The sequence below is a fragment of the Phytophthora ramorum genome (assembly GCF_020800215.1).
Source record: "Phytophthora ramorum isolate Pr-102 chromosome Unknown Phyram_PR-102_s0012, whole genome shotgun sequence".
Classification (NCBI taxonomy): Eukaryota; Oomycota; class Peronosporomycetes; order Peronosporales; family Peronosporaceae; genus Phytophthora; species Phytophthora ramorum.
Window position 1 is genome coordinate 1,753,091 of NW_027150658.1, and position 23,073 is coordinate 1,776,163.

Here is a 23,073-nt window from a genome sequence, read left to right on the forward strand (position 1 = left end):
CCCAGCGAGGCCTACGCGCCGTGGACGGCGGTGTAGTTGTAGTACACCTCATTCTCGTACTCGCTGTCGCAGTACGGGAAGTCCGTGTCCGAGTCGGTCGGCGCGAACAGCGTCTTGCCGGACGTGTAGGTCACGTAGCAGCCCAAGAAGCCGCACACGATGACGACGATCAGCGCCGGGATCTTCTCGTACATCGGGATCTCGTGCCACAGCTTCTTGAGCAGGAAGATAATGGGCAACAGGATACTGATGAGCGTGATGCACGAGGCGCCCACGAAGTCCACCAGGTCGGAGAAGTGGTCCTTCAGGATGATCGAGAGGATCACCAGCACGACGATGATGGTAACACGAAGGATCACGTACTTGACCGCGTTGGAGCCGCGGTACTCGGCAGCCTCCGCCTCGACGTCGTCATAGTACGGGTTCTCGGCGTCAGCGTTCGAGATGTACGACATCTTGGATGAGCGGCGGTCGTCGCCGTTGACAGCGTCCTTGGCGGGTGTGTTAGCGGCGGCGTACGAGGCGGCAGCATAGGTGAGAGCGTTCTCGACGTCGTCCTCCTTCTTCTGGTGCATCTTGAGGACCAGGCGCTCGGCAAGGTAGAAGGCCGGGTTCAGGATGACGGAGAAGGCGATCGTAATGTGCAGCTGCATGAAGAAGTAGGCCATGACGACGGTGCCCCAGTTCGACTTGAAGCCCAGCGTGGTGAGGCCGCTCGTCGAGTCCGGGTAGATGGAGTAGAGCAGGTTGCCCGTGATCTGGCAGCCCACGGCCGAGTACGCCGTGCTGGCCAGGATCAAGAACAGGCACGAGATGAAGCCCATGGTGACGAACACCACGCGGGGCATGCGTGTCGGCTCACTGTGCTGGCGCTGTAGGGCCGGAATTACAATACCCGCGTTGTACGCGAGCGACAGGTTGCCGAACATGCCCGCGACCTGCGAGAACTTGATATCGGGCGACGGCACAGGCGGGTGGCCGCGCATGCCGTACATGACGACGGCTACGCCAATAACATCGGCGATGATCGTGCCCGCGCAACCGGCGAAAGCGACCCCAGCACCTTCCTTGAGCGTCGGGATGAGGCAAACGGGCAGGCACAGGAGCGCCATGAAGCAGATCCAGTAGGTGGTGCTGAAGGCGTCTGGGAAGAGGCCGTCGAGCAGGGTGCCGCCCAACACAAGGAACACGCACGGCACAAGCAGGCACGAGGCCATCTGCGAGATGACCGAGAGCCAACGGCCCCACTTGCCCATGCACCACTCGCCCAGGTCGCTGTAGGTTTTGACGCTCTTGGGCGCCAGCAGCATGACGCGACAGATGGCCACGGACGCGTAGACGTTGGCGAAGGCCATGAAGGCCATGCCGACGACGGCAAGCACGGGGCCGGCACGTGAGAAGTTGCCGGGCATGCCAAGTGTACCAATGCCGTAGACGCAGCAAAAGATGTTGAGCGCCATCTTGAGGTCCTCCGCCGTGAGGAATTTCTTGGCGCAAACCATGGTGGTTCAGAGGCTAGGTGGGTTCCGAGAAAGGAGGAGCGTTGTGCGCGCCACGAGGCAAAAACGAGAATGAGCTGCTGGTTGGCGCTTCAAGCCGGGGACATCTGTACGTGCATATCGGAGACCTGTCTCCAAGTGAGCGAAGAGATACGGAACTCGTCCGTCAACAGGAGGATGCATCTTGTCGAGCGCATCCTTTGGTCAGCGCCGGGCTCCCTGAGTCGGATCACGTCGAGCATTCATCCAAACGAGGCGGACTTCCAATCCACACGAATGAAGCTGCACTGCACAGAGCAAGCTTCCGGTGCATAGGTTTGGGTACGGCCAATCGGCAGCGATAGTGGTCAAGTTGAAGTGCAAAGCAGGGCCCCATTTGATCAGCGAGATCAGAAGTTGGCCCCCGCAAAAGTGTCCCCACGACAGCCCATCGCGTATGAACGTGTGGGGACAATCGGCAAAAGCCTCCTCCGCTGCAATCGCTTAGTTGTCCGTGGCGTGAAGTTGCAGACAGCGGTGGTAACCACGTTCCGGCGCAAGAAGCTGAAGGACTTAGTCGGCCGCGACGCAGGTCGTCGTGCAACGAACTCCCTCCATGTTCCCTTTTGCTACACATCAAGGGTGCCGCTTGAAGGGCGTTGCACAGCTTTCAGCTTCCGCACTGTCCGCATGCCCGCTCGCATGTCAAACGACTCAGTCACCTTTGCAGTCACCTGCGGTGCGCAGCGTCCGTGATGTGATGTGATGTTAAGGGCAAGACTGCTTATGTATAATAGTACAGTTGGTGGTGGCACACTCATCTTGTCTACGGCGGTCGGAAACGGCACGAAAGCTTATGCCGTATTAATACATGTACATACGGTTTTGTGATGGCGCATCCGCACGGCTGCAGTGTACGACTTCGCGTTACGCTGGAGCATTCTGGTGCCAGGCCCCATCCCCGCGGTCTGTATCGGGCACGAGGGAACGGAAAAGCATCTCTATTGTGGAGAATCCGGTGCATATCCCGTTAGCACCGGACCCGAGCAAGGCAACACCACTGTGGACGAGCGTCTAATAGGTGGCCATTCTCTGGCAATGCATGGCCACGAGAAACCGTGCACGCCGTCTTTGGGGACCCATGCCCGCCATGACGGCCTCCTCGTCGACCGTGACGCACTCGTGGTCACCTTTGCGCAGTCGGATCTGCAGTCGCTGGCTCGCGCTTGGCGCAGCATTGATGTACAATGCGGGAGCTGTCGTTTTGTGGTATCTTCTGCTGTGTGGTGCTGGTCGCTGAAGCAAACGATGGTCTCACGGCATCTGCGCCTGCCACGGGGTTTAAGGTGCAGTCGACGCGTAAGACCAAAACCGTCACCATTTCCAAGAAGTAGCGAGTAAGTTGCGTCCTCGCTGAGTGATCCCCGATCCTGAAATAGACGAGTAGTGCATGTATCTACGTACAGTATCTTGGAAATGCAAACTCCTCCATAAAGTCACGCTTCAGCAATAGCAAGCCACCCACGCCGGGATGGTCGCCACTGACCATCGTTTGGGGCCCAAGTTGGGCAACCATCGTTTGCTTCAGCGACCAGCACCACACAGCAGAAGATACCACAAAACGACAGCTCCCGCATTGTACATCAATGCTGCGCCAAGCGCGAGCCAGCGACTGCAGATCCGACTGCGCAAAGGTGACCACGAGTGCGTCACGGTCGACGAGGAGGCCGTCATGGCGGGCATGGGTCCCCAAAGACGGCGTGCACGGTTTCTCGTGGCCATGCATTGCCAGAGAATGGCCACCTATTAGACGCTCGTCCACAGTGGTGTTGCCTTGCTCGGGTCCGGTGCTAACGGGATATGCACCGGATTCTCCACAATAGAGATGCTTTTCCGTTCCCTCGTGCCCGATACAGACCGCGGGGATGGGGCCTGGCACCAGAATGCTCCAGCGTAACGCGAAGTCGTACACTGCAGCCGTGCGGATGCGCCATCACAAAACCGTATGTACATGTATTAATACGGCATAAGCTTTCGTGCCGTTTCCGACCGCCGTAGACAAGATGAGTGTGCCACCACCAACTGTACTATTATACATAAGCAGTCTTGCCCTTAACATCACATCACATCACGGACGCTGCGCACCGCAGGTGACTGCAAAGGTGACTGAGTCGTTTGACATGCGAGCGGGCATGCGGACAGTGCGGAAGCTGAAAGCTGTGCAACGCCCTTCAAGCGGCACCCTTGATGTGTAGCAAAAGGGAACATGGAGGGAGTTCGTTGCACGACGACCTGCGTCGCGGCCGACTAAGTCCTTCAGCTTCTTGCGCCGGAACGTGGTTACCACCGCTGTCTGCAACTTCACGCCACGGACAACTAAGCGATTGCAGCGGAGGAGGCTTTTGCCGATTGTCCCCACACGTTCATACGCGATGGGCTGTCGTGGGGACACTTTTGCGGGGGCCAACTTCTGATCTCGCTGATCAAATGGGGCCCTGCTTTGCACTTCAACTTGACCACTATCGCTGCCGATTGGCCGTACCCAAACCTATGCACCGGAAGCTTGCTCTGTGCAGTGCAGCTTCATTCGTGTGGATTGGAAGTCCGCCTCGTTTGGATGAATGCTCGACGTGATCCGACTCAGGGAGCCCGGCGCTGACCAAAGGATGCGCTCGACAAGATGCATCCTCCTGTTGACGGACGAGTTCCGTATCTCTTCGCTCACTTGGAGACAGGTCTCCGATATGCACGTACAGATGTCCCCGGCTTGAAGCGCCAACCAGCAGCTCATTCTCGTTTTTGCCTCGTGGCGCGCACAACGCTCCTCCTTTCTCGGAACCCACCTAGCCTCTGAACCACCATGGTTTGCGCCAAGAAATTCCTCACGGCGGAGGACCTCAAGATGGCGCTCAACATCTTTTGCTGCGTCTACGGCATTGGTACACTTGGCATGCCCGGCAACTTCTCACGTGCCGGCCCCGTGCTTGCCGTCGTCGGCATGGCCTTCATGGCCTTCGCCAACGTCTACGCGTCCGTGGCCATCTGTCGCGTCATGCTGCTGGCGCCCAAGAGCGTCAAAACCTACAGCGACCTGGGCGAGTGGTGCATGGGCAAGTGGGGCCGTTGGCTCTCGGTCATCTCGCAGATGGCCTCGTGCCTGCTTGTGCCGTGCGTGTTCCTTGTGTTGGGCGGCACCCTGCTCGACGGCCTCTTCCCAGACGCCTTCAGCACCACCTACTGGATCTGCTTCATGGCGCTCCTGTGCCTGCCCGTTTGCCTCATCCCGACGCTCAAGGAAGGTGCTGGGGTCGCTTTCGCCGGTTGCGCGGGCACGATCATCGCCGATGTTATTGGCGTAGCCGTCGTCATGTACGGCATGCGCGGCCACCCGCCTGTGCCGTCGCCCGATATCAAGTTCTCGCAGGTCGCGGGCATGTTCGGCAACCTGTCGCTCGCGTACAACGCGGGTATTGTAATTCCGGCCCTACAGCGCCAGCACAGTGAGCCGACACGCATGCCCCGCGTGGTGTTCGTCACCATGGGCTTCATCTCGTGCCTGTTCTTGATCCTGGCCAGCACGGCGTACTCGGCCGTGGGCTGCCAGATCACGGGCAACCTGCTCTACTCCATCTACCCGGACTCGACGAGCGGCCTCACCACGCTGGGCTTCAAGTCGAACTGGGGCACCGTCGTCATGGCCTACTTCTTCATGCAGCTGCACATTACGATCGCCTTCTCCGTCATCCTGAACCCGGCCTTCTACCTTGCCGAGCGCCTGGTCCTCAAGATGCACCAGAAGAAGGAGGACGACGTCGAGAACGCTCTCACCTATGCTGCCGCCTCGTACGCCGCCGCTAACACACCCGCCAAGGACGCTGTCAACGGCGACGACCGCCGCTCATCCAAGATGTCGTACATCTCGAACGCTGACGCCGAGAACCCGTACTATGACGACGTCGAGGCGGAGGCTGCCGAGTACCGCGGCTCCAACGCGGTCAAGTACGTGATCCTTCGTGTTACCATCATCGTCGTGCTGGTGATCCTCTCGATCATCCTGAAGGACCACTTCTCCGACCTGGTGGACTTCGTGGGCGCCTCGTGCATCACGCTCATCAGTATCCTGTTGCCCATTATCTTCCTGCTCAAGAAGCTGTGGCACGAGATCCCGATGTACGAGAAGATCCCGGCGCTGATCGTCGTCATCGTGTGCGGCTTCTTGGGCTGCTACGTGACCTACACGTCCGGCAAGACGCTGTTCGCGCCGACCGACTCGGACACGGACTTCCCGTACTGCGACAGCGAGTACGAGAATGAGGTGTACTACAACTACACCGCCGTCCACGGCGCGTAGGCCTCGCTGGGCATCGTAGTAGCAACCAGTTTGTAATCTTGCTTGGATAGTGATAGCCCTCTAATTGATATTGAGTTCGTTTGTCTGTCGACTACGTTATCTTGGTTGAAAGTGGTTGTTGATAGTCATCCTCGACTCGATTCAAGTAGTGGGCCAGCAGCAAGTACATGCCATGCAAATGGATTCACTCAACAAGCATGCAGCAGACAAGGATATCACACAGAACGTAATCTTCGTCGGCGAGGAAAACACTAACGCTAGTCTAAGACTTGGACCAGGTACACGCACGGGACCGTGAATCGATTGGAAGCTCTCCCCTTAACTAGAACCAAGCTCTTCACTGAGTCCGCTTAGGCTTCGTCTTCGTTTGCCTCAACGTCAACAGATTCGCCTGTTTCAATGGATTTCGGCGCGGATGATGCAGCGCCTGGCGGGTACGCGAATGTCGGTCGTTGGGATGGCGGAAAGAGCGCGAGCAATGTGTCGACAGTACTAAAGTGCACACAACATACAAAATCAAACACTGGCTTAGCAACATTGCAGAACATGTACGCTGGGACTGAAGTGTCAACTAACTGCGCAATACGTACCCGACAGAGGACTCCTGATACTCGGGGCGTCTGTGCATGAGCACTCGCATCAAGTACAGAACCTTTTCAAGATCTTGGTACGACTGGAGAATTGTTGAAGGATCACTGACAACGTCGAACTCCTTCAGTGCCTGGAGATTTTCGTTAAACGCTTGACGAGAGAATTTATCTGCTCACTGATAGCTGCTGATGTGAAATTGTGCGGGCACGCAACACTGTTTACAGAATTTACCTTGCACGACACGTTGAGCGGTGTCTTGGTGTGCAGAGTTGAGGTGGAGGCCGACACGCAGAAACTGCTTGTGCTGATGGACATTCCGGAGCAACCAGCTGAGGCCGCTGGAAAAATTGTAGTGCTGAGCAAATAGCGATGATATTGGGCATTTCTCCCGATGCCATCGTCGACGTGAAGCAAGCTACCACAGCTCTACTGGGACGTGTGACCCCCGAGGCTTTGCCGCGTTGCAGCCAGACGTCGTAGCGCCTAGCCAAGACAGATGCCCGCGGCTTTGTGATCACTGTTGAGATGCCGAAAGGCGGGTGTGGACATCCAGCCTGGTCTCCGTCTGCCTTGCCTCATCCTGGACGGCACCGAGGCACAGCGAGCGCTGCTGGGCGCCACTGAGTCCCGCACGAGACAGGATCACGTCCATCCAAGTAGAAGGTGGTGACGAGCGTCTGAACAGTGCTGGCGGGAAAACGTTTTACGAAATATCGAAACTTGTGCCAGTTCTAAATTTGGTGCTCTTTCAAATTTGGTCCTTGACCAAAATTGCGGTCTGGGCCATTTGAGACCAACTCGACGCAGATGGAGATCATCTTGACACGGGTGGGGTGAGCCATTCCGAGCTTCATGCTCACTGCTTAGATGCCGTCCACGATGAGATGCAGCAGGTGGAGAAGCGACTGCAAAGGGCTCTGGCGGCTTTGAAGCGCGCGCTGCAGGTAGCGAACGCGTCGCGGGAGCTGCACAAGTCTCCACTGGCGCTGGCGGACGCGTCACCCGATGTTTCCAGTGTGCTCACGCGAGTCGTGAACTCTTGGAATGAGGTCGGACCTCTCGTGAGAAAGCTGCATCATGCTGTGAATGCCTCTGGTACTGCAGCATTGGACGACGATGATACGTCGTCTTCTGCGACGGAAGATGAGAGCGAGACGCTTCCGATGGTGCAGGACGAGATGGTCGACATCATTATTGGCGAATACATCCAACCAACCCCAGAGCCAAGGCCACCACAACGGGAAACTTGTGGCCTACCTAGCGGGTCTCTACTGACTGGGAGGCAAGTGGTGCCAACTCCAACACCGTCTCAGACCTCACAGACCACGGCAGCCCCGCTGGTTCACGGTGCTGTGCCCCGCCTTGCGCCCGCGATGAGTACGACCACTCAAGCACTTTCTTCGCGTAGACCAAGTGCCCGCAAACGCAAGACGCCCGAGCGCTTTCTTGACCCGCTATCGGTTCAGGTCAAAAGGAAACTCACTGGCACAGAGCTGCTGGAGAAGAGGCTGGCGCTTGCCCCGCAAGGACAGTTGGGTGGCGTGATTCGTCAGTCTTTGCTTGCAGCACGCGATGCTATGCCTTCAACGACCATCTCTAGACTACAAGAGGCATGCCGTGCTCTTGTCGATGCAAAGGACCGAGGCGACGATGTTACGTCGTATATGGACGACATCCAGGCAGTACTGAGCGCCATAATCCCCGGCGTTGTCAAGAACAGGGTTCGCGTAGAGAGGCAGGAATTTCGGTCCACCCTGTTGCTCCTTCAGCGTTTACCGCGCAGGTTTCCCGAGACAGCGAAGTTGCGTCGGTATATCGCAGCTGAGTACGTGACTCCGGCGGAAGAGGTGGCTATTATCCGAGAGCGCCTAGAGAAGATGCTGGAGGAGTTGCGTGGGTGGTGTCGCGACGATATCTATTCGGTGGGTATGTTCGAGGACCGCCTTCAGTTTGTCAAGGAGACCATCGAAGGCTCGAGCTACGAATGCTACGAGCCACTTGAAGACCAAACGATCGCCAAGCTGCTGTTCCGCTTTGGATGCTGCCTGCGTGTATTCCAGACGGGGTGGGCCCAAAACCGTCGATACGACTCTATTCGAGCATTGCTGTCCGAAATGACAAGCCAAAAGCACCACTAAGGGCTGCAATTTCATCCTTGGAACCACAAGTGCCGTTGATTAAGTCGAAACTTATCGGTTCAATTATCCCATTTTTTCCTTTGACGCCCGAAAGGCTGAACTACAACTTTCCCCAGATAGCCACAGCGACACAAGACAACAATGTTCTGCTGCGGTGAGTCGTTACAGCTCGCGCATGGCCCCACAAGCCCTACGTCCGTGCTGGAGTCCCGCCAAAAAAATCGTTTATAGTGTGGCAGGCTAGCCCACCTGTAGGGCAACAACGATATCGTATTCTCACTCGACGAAGCATGGAATGCGTTGACTGTGGATTGTTTGGCTTAGCCTGGCACATCGTTGCTTGAGATTCTACGTAACTTCGCAGTATTAGTGAAGTTTTAAAAGTCGACAACACGTCCACCTTATGATCGAGCCACTGCTGATTATGGCCGAGTCTGCACGACGATGAAATGCCTCCGATAATCGACGATCTTACTGTATTTGGCGCGCCTTATTCGTATACCTACACAAAAATTGCTCAACCCCTTGTGCAGACACTTGAGGGGCTTGGCACCTAGTCTTTGTCCACAGAGTTGCAGGAGAGATCAGTCTGGGATTCTGAAGGCACGGTGCTGGACGGGAACTCAAATCTTGGCCGCTTGGCCGGTGGAAAAAAAGCAAGTAATGCTTCCACGGCGCTAAACACACAAACACAGAAGCACAGTACTTAGCAGACCGAAACTAGAAGCAGTTTTAGGCTTGATCATAATCACCAAGGACGCACCTGGTCGAGCATTTCTCGTAATCTGGGCGCTCATGCATGATTACACGCATAAAATATAGGATTTTTTCAAGTTCTTGGCTCGATCGGAGAATCTCCAGGTGGTCGAATTCACAATCGAAGCTGTTGACCACTTGAAGGTGTTCATTAAATTCGCAAAGTCGACGGAGTGGGAGGAATTCTTCATCTCGCGTCATGACTGCATTGGTCAGAAACGAGTACAGGGTTCTTGTAAAGAAACCAAGACTGGGCATACGACTTGCTTGATCAATCCGTTTGAGGCTGTCTTCCACGTCACCACTCCGTTGAAATCCTCTCCTTGACGTCATACAGATATCTTCTGTCTTGGGCGGGGGGACTGACAACAGATCCAAAGTCGGCGTAAAGGACGCGCCTGACATTTTGCTTAGCCATTCGTTGACTTCCTGTTGGCGAGTTCTCTGCACAGCGCTGTCTCGAAAAGTACCCATTCGGATGCTCATGAGGCCCAAAAGCTCTGCCAGTCGTGAATCTTCGCACGGCTGCCATTCTTCGTAGGAGCCATCAAGTAGCTCTCGCACAACTGCCATCATGCCCTCAAACCTAGAAACACTGTAGTCTTCCGAGCACTTCCACCCACGGACTTCATCCAGAGCTGCCACCAGTTTGTTTTGGTCTTCAATAGACACACTTGCAAGCTTTTTGTAATGCGCCGTGATAAATTTTCGCATATTCGTGTTGCACCTGCACACGACCAAGATAATAGTTATTAGCATAAGTCGCTATCATTGCGTTGAGCAACCACATACCACTGAAAGCGCGTCGATGAGTCCTCAAACTTGTTCTGCACTCGCTTGATGAGCTCATGCAGATCACGCACTCCCGATGCCTCAATTTTTCCCTTGGTCGCCAAAACAGCACGCACAACAACCGATAGCACCTGCAGTACATCTTCCACGTGTCGGTTCCGTACGATGGTAAAACCAACGTCCCTCTTCAATAAGCCTTCTGTGGCTTCCCGCGCGAAGTTTACAGCCTCCTGGACTCGTACCTCTTCTCCTGTAACCATAGGCAATTGTGCAAGCTCAAGTGCAGACCGGATACTTTTGAACAAGGCATCCTCGTGCTCCTCTTCCGGAATTTGTGATAGTCGCCTTTTGAGATCAGCCACGACATGGACTTCTTTAGGTTTGCTTGCCGAGTTGGAGTGTACATGTATCGCCGTTCGTTTGGATTCTCGTCTGTTCTCATTCTTTTGGGGACCGACGTCCCATACGTCCACCTTCATCGGACAAACATCCGAAAGCTGCTCAGAAGCGCTTGGCCTCAAGAACGAATTTTCCACCGCGGTGCAAGATCGCCGCTTTTGACCAACCTGCATATGTGGACCAAACACGTGTGAACCAGAATTCGAGTGCGACACCAATCTTGTAGAGGCCACCGGGTCTATCAATACGTCGCCCATCCTCGCCTGAGCGGGGTCCCTCCAGGGAGTTGGAGGAGCAGCAAATCCTCGACCTGGTGAGGCAACAATTGGGCTGGAGGAGGTGTGGCGTATGCTCAAAGGTGCCGCAACCGACGATCGACCCGCGGGTCTCTGCTGGGCGATTGTCCAGTCCAATCTCGCTAGTCGTTCTCCTCTCTCCTCCTCTTCGTCTGTCGACGGCCCCGATGCCTCGTATGATGGCGGGACACTCGAAGATCCCAAACCAGAGTAGATTCTCTCAATCAAGGGGTTGATTTGCCTCCCCAACTTGACCATACGCACGGCGGACGTCTCCGTATGCGGCGCCAACATGGCGAGCGGCGTCGAGGATTTGTGCACGTCTCGGGTTACGCGCACAACGTCCCGCAGCCTCTTCAGAGCTGTGAGGGCGTCCTTCAGCTTAGCTTCCGTCTGCACTACTTCATCATTCACGGCGCCAATGCAGAGCGCGAGCTGCTGGGCGCTGTTAAGCCCTGCGCGAGCGAGAATCACGTCCATTTGATGCAGAAACTCGGAAATGGAGGGAATTTCAAAATGTAAGACTAGGGCTCATTTAGATTTTCTATATTTAGAGAGCTTCTGATGCATTTTTTTTAAATGCATGCAATGTACAGTACATGTACTGTTGGGGCCTTGCCTTACGAGTCGTGAGCGAAACCAGGAAGCAGCTGTACAGACAACGACGGATTTAGCCGGCAACGCAAAAGCCGGCATTTCATAGACGCCCCCATAGTAAAGAAAAAACATTTCCGCCTATCAATCATCCAGATTGTTAAACATTTTAACCAATACCAGTCATTTAATATTTGAATGGCTATGGTAAAAACACACCAACCTATTGCTATCTTTTACTTACTGCTTTGGCGCCATTTCATTCTACACTTCGCGCCATGAGCGGCACCAGGACGCCAAGGAAGCAGCGGGCGTACAGCGTGCGAGAGAAGCGCGCGGCTGTACGCCGTATCGAGGAAGTAGGCGTGGAGGAGGTGGCCCGCGAGATTTCCTGCGCTCGTGGTACTGTCCACGGGTGGTGGAAGCAGGCTGATAAGCTCTTCAGCTTTACCGGCGCTGCCACCTCCAAGACACTGAAGGGGCAGGGGCGCAAGGAGATGTTTCCTGCCGTCCCTGCACTCGTCACCTTCATGAAGGACAAGCGTCGAGAGGAGAAAGTGCGTACATTGAACTCAATTTTGCTATTTTTCAGTTTTACTAAGTGTTTTTTTGTATGGTAGGCGCTTACGACTCGAGGAATGATGGAGTATATGTGGCAGATTGACGCAGCGTGGATTGATAACTACATGGTGGGCAAGAAGAGCGGGCTCTTGGCGTTGCAGCGCCTGGTCCAACGGCTCGCTATTCGGTAAAGTTTAAGTTTTGTGTAATTTTATCATTTTTGTGTACATTTGTATGAAAATGATGTATTTAGACATGGATTTAGACCCCAGAAACCCCAGACTGCCAAGAAAAGCACTGCGGACCTCGAGCAGACACGCGCAGAGTTTGCGATAGAGTTCTGGGGAAAGTATGAAGCGTACGGTCCCGGGGGCATGCTCAATGTTGATGAAACAGCCATCAACTTTGACATGCCCCCCGCAAGGATTTGGGCGGGCAGAGGACGGCGAGATCCTGCGAGGATTGCCAACGCGTCCAAACACGCAGGCCGTATGACGGCAGTGCTCACAGTTCGGGCGGACGGTAAGCTTTCGAGCAGCTATTGGTATTTTTCCAGCCATGCACTGTACTAAATGAGTGTTTACTTGCAATTTGTTAGGAAAAAAGCTGCCGATTCTGTTTATCGCACGAGGAAAACCGGGTGGCCGCATTGAAGCCACCGAGTTTGACGACTACCCGGAAGGTCACTTTTACACCGTCCAAGAAAGCGCCTGGATGGACGCTGCTTGCTGGCGTTTCTACGTTGAAAGATTGCTCAAGTACGAAGTGGACGGACCCGCTGTCCTCATCCTAGACAACTTTGAGTGTCACGTTTCTGAAGAAGGACAGCGGGTCGTCACTGAAGTTGCTAACGCCCTTGTGGTTCCTCTTCCTCCTAACAGCACGGCATCATGCCAGCCCCTTGACGTGGGCGTCATGGGGCCGCTTAAGGCGAAGATGCGAACCAACTGGAGCGGCATCACAGGCGGCACTGCGAAGGAAAAGCGCATCCGTGCAGTTCGCGCAACTATTGCTGCCTTTGACGCGATTTCTAAAGAGACGGTAATTCGTAGCTTTGAGAAAGCTATTCCACGCTATCCTGAGATTAGTCTCTGATACAACCACCACTTTTGCATCGATTTATGTAGAAAAGTGTATTGTTTTTGTCATTACTGCATGCCCGCTGAATCCATGCCGGGTTTTCCGTCACACTACTTTAGTATGGCGGATGGCACTCAGTGGTGCCGGCTAAATCCGTCGTTGTCTGTAGTCGCGGTTGAACTTTGGCTGACAGGTCTGAAGTGCATAAACGAGCGTTCATGAGCCAGGCCGCTTCAGTTTGACTTGTTGGCGGGCTCCCAGGATCGCCAGAAAATGAGAGAGGCTCAGGCCACCGATTGACATGCTGCAACCGTCAGCAAACAGACGCGGCTTCTGTGAGCTCGGGAGACAACGCAGAATGGCCGAGTTTGCACGAGTGCAATGCGTTGCTCCTCTCGAGACGAGCGCTTTGTGCAAAGCTCTCCGGGCTTGAAGTTCGTCGCGTGTGAAGTCGAGTTGCCCTCAGCGACTCCGCACGAATCGTCATGGCACGGTGGGTGTAGATGTACTCATGAAGAAATAAATCAAGTCGCTATCAAAACCGAGCAGCACGATGGGGAAAATAACACATAGTATAGCGTTTGCCTAACGATGACGTTTAACATCACGGACAACTTCAACAGCATGCCGCTCACACATCAACAGCACCGTGCATTCCTATCCTGTTCAGACTCGCAGCTTCATCCAGGCAACTTGCCCTGGGAGATTCTTCGCCACCTCCGTTCTACTTCACCTTGTTGTCCTATTCAGCCAACAACGTCAACAGAAGACAACACTCAGTTTTGCATCGGCAGTCATTCCATTCTGCAATTTGCTTTCAACCACCCAAGCAGTACTCAAGCATCGTCTCGATAAGCGAATTGAACCATGGCGGCCGGGGTGATTGTGAACACACCCGATATCGACAACACGCCGACCGAAGGCTCGCGCAAGTACGCTATCATCGTCTGCGTCTTCGCATCGCTGGGAGGCATCTTCTTCGGCTATGATCAAGGTGTGACTTCGGGCGTGCTCATTATGGACTCGTTCCTGAACGACTACTGCGTGGGTTGGCACAACTTCACGTACGCGGACTGCACGAAATCCACCTCCGACTTGCCGAGTGAGTGGACGACGTTCACGGTCTGGTACAACATGGCGTACAACTTGGGCTGCCTGGTCGGAGCATTCATGGGTGGCATCATTGCGGACAAATTCGGGCGTCGAGCGACCATTTTCTCGGCCGGTGTGCTGTTCTGTGGTGGAACCTGTTGGGTGTGCTTCAACAAGGCGCAGGCGCACACGCTCATGTATATCGCCCGTATCATTCAGGGCTTCGGTGTCGGCAACTCGTCCTTCTCATTGCCCTTATTTGGTGCCGAGATGGCCCCCAAGGAGCTCCGTGGAATGTTGTCAGGTTTCATGCAGATGACGTGTGTGATCGGACTGTTCCTCGCCAACGTGGTGAACATCATCGTGGAGAACCGCAACCGCGGCTGGCGCACAACCAACGGCGTCTCCATGGCTCCTCCCTTGGTGGTGCTTCTCGGCATCTGGTTTGTGCCTGAAAGCCCTCGTTGGACGTACAAGAAGAAGGGAAAGGAGGAGGCTGAGAAGGTTTTGAAGAAACTTCGTATGACCGAAAATGTTGGCCACGAGTTGGCAGCTATTGGGGACCAGATCGCAGAAGAGGAGGCAGGTGGTGAGGGCGTCTTGGACTTGGTCACCAACCCTTCGCTCCGCAAACGTTTGATTATCGCTATGGTACTGCAAGTGCTGCAGCAAGCGACTGGCATCAACCCCATTATGAGCTACGGCGCTCTCATCTTCAAGGATATCACGCAGGCTGGAATCTATTCGTCCCTATTCATTTCAGGCGTCAACTTCTTGAGTACCATTCCGGCCATGCGCTGGGTGGACTCGTTTGGTCGTCGTCAAATGCTGCTGATTGGAGCGGTGGGCATGGTTGTCGGGCACTTGTTTGCTGCGATCTTGTTCACGTGCATTTGTGATGGCAACACGGATAATGCTGGATGCCCGAGGGTCGGTGGTTGGTTCATTTGTCTCGGCACGGCCTTCTTTGTCTTCAACTTCGCCATCTCGTGGGGGCCCGTGTGTTGGATCTACCCGGCCGAGATCTTCCCGCTCAACGTTCGTGCGTCGGCTGTGTCGCTCTCAACTGCTGCCAATTGGGCTATGGGTGCCGTGATGACCGAGGTCGTAAAGCTGTTCCCGTCGCTCAACATTAACGGTGTGTTCTTCCTCTTCGCGGGGCTGTGTCTCATTTGCCTCGTGTTCGTTTACTTCTTTTGCCCGGAAACGAAGGGTATTCTGCTGGAGGACATCGACGTGCTGTTCCACAAGAACAAGAATGCCAAGTCGCCCAACTTCGTCGAAGTCAAGTCCCCGATCAACCTGGCTTAACTGTGAGCAATGCAGAGCCGATAGCTGGTACGATTTCGTATAATCGATAATACAACTCGATGTTTGTTTCGGTTTTAGCACGCCTAAATTTTTGACGACTTTGTGAGATCTCAGTCGATAGAATATGTGGCTGGTCGTCTTAACACCACTAGTATCCATGGTGATACTCTTCAAAGTCGTCTTCGTAACAACTGTCGCCATCCAACGGATCCACCTTTGCCTTTGCGGAGGCCGCCAGTAGTCCGCGACGCGGAACATCTTTCGATCGAGGCGGTACTTCCTGAAGTGTCTTGTAGTCGTTGTTAATGTTGTCACTATCGTTCCCACGAACGCGTTGCTGTCGACAACGTGAAATTGAGTCGTTGTCCTCAGTCTCGATGATTTCCTGGATATCATCACCGTCGCACTCAGTGTTATTGTCATAAGCGTTCGGGCCTCGAGCGTTTAAGCGTCGGGGGCGCTCTTTTGACTTCGCAGAGGCAGCGTTTTCAGTCTCCTTTTCGTCATCATGCTTGAAGGCAACTGTGTGAGGACCAGCTTTGTAAAGGGATACTGGGACCACAACGTCCGTGGTCTTTTGGTCAGCTTTGTATTCCATGCGGTATGCGCGAGGAGACGGCTGCCCTTCACCTGGTATATCTTCCTCGATACCTTCGTCGTCACTCGCCCGACCCGCACGGCGTCGTTTTTCACGGTCTTTGAGCTCAGCGTCACGCAATGACCGTAAAAACAGGTGCTCGAGGCACTGTTTAGAGGAGAGGCGGAGTTTGGGCTCAAGCTGCAAAGTGTTAATGAGAAAATCAAGTGCTCCTTCCGGAAGATGTCGATCACCTAGTAGCTCTTGGAAAGTTTTTGATGCTGCCTGGAGTGTTGCAACTCCTCGAGGAATTCTAGGGAGAAGAACCGCTGGGAGGGGTCCGAGATAACTCTGAATGAGGTTGCTGTGTGCGGCCATGCAGCCAAGTCAGGCAAGCCCCAGGTCAAACCACTTCGATAAACGCACTTACATTTGGTCGATTTGGGTATTGCCGGGGAAGAGAGGACGACCTGTTAGCAGCTCCATCAGCACACAACCTACACTCCACACATCGGCATCGAAAGAATAGCGGTCGAGTCTGGACAAAGGATGGTGGTAATCTGTTACTTCGACGTAGGACCGAGGGTAGACGAGGATGGAAATGACGACACTCACCGGAGTTCTTGTTCGGGTGGACGATACCAACGAGTGGAAACGTAGTCTGACAACGGGTCTCCTTCAAATTGCACAGTCCTCGCAACACCTACCATCACGGGTGAAAACTTGTTATTTTCATCGAGAATGTTGCACCTCCGCCCGAAAAACAGCTTACCGAAGTCGCACAGCTTGATATCCCCATTTTCATCGATGAGGATGTTGTCGGGCTTAACATCTAATGAAATGCATTTGTTGCAGAAAGTGAGCGATACCATGGCTCAAGATGTCAAATCACCACCAGAAAGTTACTTACCTCTGTGAATAATGCGATTGGAGTGGCAGTATTCCAAAGCCTTGCACAACTGGTAAATAATTCTCCGTGCCTCTTGCGGCTTCACCCCCTTTTTGTTTCTGGACAAAAGCTACCAAAATGAGGGGTTTAGCGAATAAACTCCGACGAGAAGCGGCCGCACTAGTTCTCACCTTCACCATGCCTTCACACACATAGTCAAACACTAGGTGCAGCAATCCATCGTGCCGGAAGCTGTTGCGATAGGACACAATGTTCGGGTGGCTGAGCATTGAGCACGCTTGTATCTCTCGCTTTGACAGTTGTTCATCTGCAAGAGGCGCAACCACTCGATTGTTACGTACTAAACCATGGCAAAAGATTACAGCTTTACTGCAACCCCACCATTTGCCGTCTTGAATTTCTTGATTGCTACATACTCTCCGGTTGCCTGAATCCAGATTTCCATCGTCAACGTGAGCATGGCAAAGCAGAAAGCGTCGTCATTGTGCGTAAGTACCTTTTCTTTGGCCTTGTACACGATGCCATACGTGCCCTCGCCGATGATCTTCTCCACAACGTACTTGTTCATAGGAAGCGCTTTCCTCTTCTCTTTCTCGTTAGCGACACAGCTCCAACAGTACGGCAGTTAGTGGTCGTCCATTTCAATTACCCTTCAAAATAGCGTTTCCGTTTCAAACTGCAGAATCATTATTCTTGGGCTTTATTCTAAGCTGCCGGCATTACCAGCCAGAGAAGTTGCCAAATCCACTGGATGACTGCTTCTTACTCTTCTTCTTGCTCTCGATGGGGGTTGGCATCACTGGTTCCAGCGACCGCTTTTTCGTGGATACGTCCGACTTCGCTAGATATTTCCCCACGTTTTCGTCCTTGGAAGTTTCGCTTGTGGGGATGCTAGCCACATCCACTTCGCCCAGATCATCGTAAGCGACCCACTTGCCACCAACTTTCAAAACGGAGCCTTTCACTTGGGGTTTTGCCTCACGTGCAGCCTTCTCCTTTGCAACCTGGACGACATCCAGACCTTGCTCTTGAGCGTCCACGTACTCCTGAAACGGGTTGGCAAATATCTGAACACCCTCGATGCGCACATCCTCGATAGGACGGTCGTCCGCGCCAGTCTCAATGCGTTCAACCGCATCCAGCACGTCCATCCCCCCAACAACCCGACCAAATACCGCGTGTTTCTTGTCAAGGTGTGTGCACGCTTTGAAAGTGACGAAAAACTGCGAATTGTTTGTGCCTGGCCCAGAGTTTGCCATACTCAACACCCCTCGAGTGTCGTGGGACTGTATCGGCCACACATAACGCCAAAATCAGTCAGTGAATTGTATACAATTGCACATCACAGTGGTCTTACCAATCGGCTGTCGATTTCATCACGGAATGGCTTTTTCCAAATGGATTCCCCACCTCGGCCTGTTCCCGTTGGATCACCTCCCTGCATCATGAAGCCCTTAATAACTCGGTGAAATAGCACACCGTCGTAGTACTTGGCCTGGCACAAGCTCATAAAGTTATCGGCTGTTTGCGGTACAAAGTCGCAATCCACCTCCAGGTTGATGTTGCCGACAGTAGTTTCAAGTCGCACGAGGCCTTTCTTCTTCAGCTTCCGTACAGCCTGCCACCTTCGCTCAAGAAGTTCTCGCTCCGAAGCAAGCGCCATTGCGTTCTCAGTAACAGGAGCCCGCACACTAGATGTGAATGAGCTTGAGCAATCTCCCGCAGTAAACTGCGAGTACTGCAGTTTTCCTGGTTGAGCCGTCTTCTTAGCCGCAGCCTCTTCCTCTTTTGATAGGTTGTGGTGAGTTAGCGAAGCCACAATCTTGTCCTTCTCGCTCACATCTTCCGCCCCACGCTTAATCTTTTCTGACAGCTCTTTCTGCGTTGCTCGCTTAGCCCCCAGCTACATATCACATACATTATAGCAAGCAAATTAAACACTCATTTGCTCATGCTGTCTGTGATCGATAAATCACTGAAATACCTCTTGAAGAATGCGATCCGTAGCAGCATTTGTGCGGATATTCCGTGCTGCAGCGGATGTTGAAGCGTGCTGATTCATCAATCCATGCAGGTCCACAAATTAGATAACGATTTTGTAATCAGATACAATCGAACTTGCCATGTGCTGACGTTTGTACTACGTACATTTTCGCTCGCCTTTGCTCGCCGTAAGTGCTCGAAGTTTTCAATTTCGCGATTGGAAAAGTCTTGTGGGTCCTGGAGAATTATGATGTCTTTACGCTTGAATTTGGCACCAGAAATGAGATCCTACATAAAAATACAAGACAGCGTAAGCACTCAACGCATCCTGAAGCAGTTTCGGTGGCATTGTTTTCGCACCATCCAGTTCTTTGGCTTAATGTTGAGCTCTTCAATAGCCTCGTAACAGAAAACATTGCCTGTTGCAGCGATAGTGGCGATCTTGGTGTTGTCTGTGAACACCTTGTACGTCACGGGGCAAAAGTACTCGCCCTGCGAGTTCTTGCTGAAATGCAGTTGAATCAGCTCCTTTAGCGCAAGTGGCTTGCCCGTCACAGGGTTCTACAAAGACCGAAACACCATGACCGTAAGAATTAAAGCTCCGTATTTCTTTGGAATCGGATGTAGGACGTACAATTTGGTGCTCCTTGACGTAGGGGACAACGGCCTCCAGGTCAAACAAATGGCCCTCGCGCGTGCATACAGGGTTCTACCATCGTATCCAATCCAGTTAGTAGGAGTTTGCAGCAATAAAAAGGAGGGAGGGAGCTGGGAGTGGGTACCGTGAAGGGGCAGAGAGTGATGGCGCAGCAGTTGAACGGCAAGCCTGCAGTAGAGTGGCAAATGGTGGTGAAGAGTTTAGCACACGGAGCGACGGAGAATGGGCAAGGGGGAATCAGAAGAACCTACGCTTGTAGGCACGACGGATCTCCTGCTTCTTGCCGCCGTAGAGGTACTTGTGCTCGGTCTGCGTGATGAACAGCCGGTCCTTGCTGTGGCGATTCTTGCCCATGTTAGTTAGCTCCAGTGGCGAATTGCGAGCAAGATGTTCATTTTAGTGACCTCGTTACGTTTCACTTCAATGACTTAGTGACTGAAAACATTGACAACCGCTCGACGTCATGGTTCGAGTGCTGCTAAGACGAGTGGCGACCTCGGTGGGTCGCTGCAGAGCGTACCCAGTGGCGTCGACCGTCAGCACCAGGTCGTTCCCTGCAGCAGCAGGACGCACTCGTCCTTCTCTGGCTCTCAACCTCCTGCCAATCGCTACTGTTCGAGGATTCGCGTCGTCATCGGCCGGTATCTTCGATGTGGCGCAGGTGCTCAACGCCAAGGAAACGTCAACCGACGACCGTGTGGCGGCCATCAATTCGATTGATCTGAGCTCTTCGCTGGACAAGGCTGAGAGAAAGCGTCATGCGCTGGAGGTTGTGGACAGCGACGCGCTGGAGGCGCTCTTGGGCTTCCTGCAGGACAGCGACACGATCACGTCCTCCGATCTGCTCGTGCCGGCCTTCCTGGCGCTCATCCGCCTGACGACGGAGCCGCTGCTGGTGCAGGAGCTCCTGCGATTGAACGCGTCCAAGATTTTGACCCCGTTCTTGACGCAGACGAACCCGCGACTGCAGGCGGCAGCGTGCCTTACGTTGGGCAACGTGGCGCTAGAGCCGACTGCGGCTGACGTCGTGTCGTCTCCTGACGTTGTAAGCGCGGCGCTGAGCGTGTTGGCAAGCCCGCACGAGGCCATCAAACGTGCCGCATGTACGTGTGTAGCTAGCATTGCTAGTAGCGCCCAAGGCCGTCGCCAGATCATCGAGCAAGACGGTGTTCTGCTCTTGGGAGGCCTGCTTGAAGACGACTACAGCGACCAACTCCGCAGCGCAGTGGCCTTTACGCTGGGAAACATCCTCTCTGGGCGTGACATCGATGCGCAGGACTTACTTCGGGAGAGTGGCGCGTTGCCGGCTCTCGTGTTGTTGCTCTCCCCTGCGTTTCCTGAAGACGTTAACAGCAGTGCTGCGTGGGCTGTGCACCATGGTGTGCACCTGAATATCGCCAGCCAGTCGCTTGTGGCCGATGCTGGAGGTCTTGGAATGCTTATACAGCACCTCGCCAGTGGCGCACTGGAGTCGCTCCAGACTAACGCACTACTGGCACTGGAGAGCACTGTGATTTCAAACGATGAGAACTTGGAATGGTGTCGTGACAATGACGCTGACGAAGTTCTTCAGTGTGTTCAGGCTACTGATGGTGACTCACTGAACGACAATGCAAAGCGTGCTCTTTCCTCGCTTCTCAAGAAGCTGAAGTAGTTGATGAAAATCAAACACCTTATGATTGGCTTTGCTACCTATTTCGTGCCTTGCACTTCGAAACTACATGTACTACTGCGGGGTGAATAGAGAGCTAAGGCCTCAATAGTCTACGCAGACACAGGGAAATGTAAGGCATCAAAGCTGAAGACGTCTTCGAGCAATGGGGTCCGCGCACTTTATCCGCGTTGAGTTAGTTTACTCGATGCTGTTGTGAGTGTGGGGAGCACTCGCGCAGAACGCCAGCCGGATCGAGCGAGACACACTGTCGCTAGAAAGTGTTACGAAGAGGGCGGCCACGACAACGAAAAGGAAGAACCAGACCGGGGCAGCGGATGGGCCCTTCGCCACCCGGTTGTTGACGACCTCTTGCCGCAGACGCGCCTTCGCCTCCTCTGACTTCTCGTCTTCCCCAATGTCCGCGCCATTTTCAGCGTGAGCATCTGCCGCATGCCGTGCAACTTCAGCATTCGGGTCATCATCGACCACGGCCTGCTCTTTTGTCGGCTGTGAGGTATCCAGCGTATCTTCCGCCTCCTGTTCTTCTCCCTCCTGTTCAGTTCCCCCGGCGATCTGCTGCTTGGGAGTGGGTTCAGCGCCTCCAGTTCTAGTACCAGTAGTCTTTAACTTCCATCCATTTTCCATCAGAGCCTCTACCTCTGTCGCATTTTCATACGGCACCCAGTGGAGTTGCTCGCAAGATTCAGTATCGTTCACACCTTCTTGGAAGGTAACGCCGGAGAACTTGAGATATGTGTCAAAAGAACGCACCGACCCAAAACCATACTTGTCCAGCTCATACGTGTCGACAAGACCCTTGACGGGTTTGCCAACGAGGTGGTTGAAGCGGTTGATAGCCATTTCGCTCTCGCGCTTCTTTACCTGCGGGTCGACTGTGATGTGCTCGAAGCGAGCCGGCACCTTGGAATAATTGTGGTAGATCACGGATCCCAATTCGCTAGGAGAGTACATGTCGTAGCCATTAGTCCATAAGCGAGACGCACGCAAGAACTCTTCGCCATCAAACATCCAGAGCGTATGCGAGTCCACAGGCACACGGCGCTCGGCATGACACTTGTTGAAGGAAAGACCAGCACCCCAAAGCGCCTCCAGTTGCGGGAACTTTGAGCCGGTGATCATGCTGGCACCGACAGTTCGCACAAGACCGTTTGTGCCGCGCATGGTCGAGCACAAGTGAGGCAGGGACGCACGAAGATCGTTGTCGCCGTTCTCCTTGACGAAGTCGTGGATGTGGTGTATGTACGTGGAGAGCACAGCCATCTCGTTGTCTACGCGCTTCCACTCGGCCAGCAGATTCTCGTCCCAGAGGTTCGTGAAGATACTGTGACCATCGAGCTGCAGACAGAACTCCTCCTGTTGGATGAGCTTCTGCTGTTGGTAGCGCGCCAGCGTGGGGCCACGCGACTCGGAGGCAGAGTGAATGTCCACGCGAACGTGGTCCTTGTAGGGACAGGGTCCTTTGTCAGGCCATTCGGCCTCCGCCATCTTGCAATACTCGTCGAGGCACCTCTCGTCACCGTCGTTCACTTGGTCCACGACGCCGAAGAAGAGCCGCTCGGGGTACTTGGCGCGCTTGAGGCCCGTGAAGATGGTCTTGCCGCAGCGGTAGCCGTCGCGAAAGACCGACAGCCCCACAAAAATGTCGAAGGACGCGGGGATCTGCGCGGGCGGCGGCCGTAGTTGCGTCTGCGCCGGGTCAAGCGGAATGTGCTGAACGCTCGGGTCCAGCTTCACGGAGCGCTTGGTGTTAACAATGCCCATGACGGACTCCACACCCCCGGCTGCCGCGCGTGCCAGCAGCAGCAGCGACGCCAGGAACAGGAGCATCAAC

At 54.1% G+C, this 23,073-nt stretch overlaps 2 protein-coding genes across 2 annotated transcripts; both read right to left on the reverse strand.

Annotated features, from left to right (window-relative positions):
- Nucleotides 1-9,111: 9,111 nt before the first annotated feature.
- On the reverse strand, nucleotides 9,112-11,281 carry KRP23_11771 (uncharacterized protein; the record flags this gene model as incomplete). Its single annotated transcript, XM_067882347.1, has 4 exons — nucleotides 9,112-9,235; nucleotides 9,322-9,343; nucleotides 9,650-10,041; nucleotides 10,107-11,281. The coding sequence occupies 4 exons, from the start codon at nucleotides 11,279-11,281 to the stop codon at nucleotides 9,112-9,114; spliced, it is 1,713 nt and encodes a 570-aa protein (XP_067740608.1).
- A 7,537-nt stretch (nucleotides 11,282-18,818) lies between these two features.
- Nucleotides 18,819-19,921, reverse strand: KRP23_11772 (Peptidyl-prolyl cis-trans isomerase CYP65; the record flags this gene model as incomplete). Its single annotated transcript, XM_067882348.1, has 8 exons — nucleotides 18,819-18,829; nucleotides 18,911-18,979; nucleotides 19,075-19,086; nucleotides 19,170-19,197; nucleotides 19,270-19,470; nucleotides 19,544-19,618; nucleotides 19,692-19,735; nucleotides 19,819-19,921. 8 exons carry the CDS (start codon nucleotides 19,919-19,921, stop codon nucleotides 18,819-18,821), a joined length of 543 nt encoding a protein of 180 aa, XP_067740609.1.
- Between the last annotated feature and the right edge of the window lie 3,152 nt (nucleotides 19,922-23,073).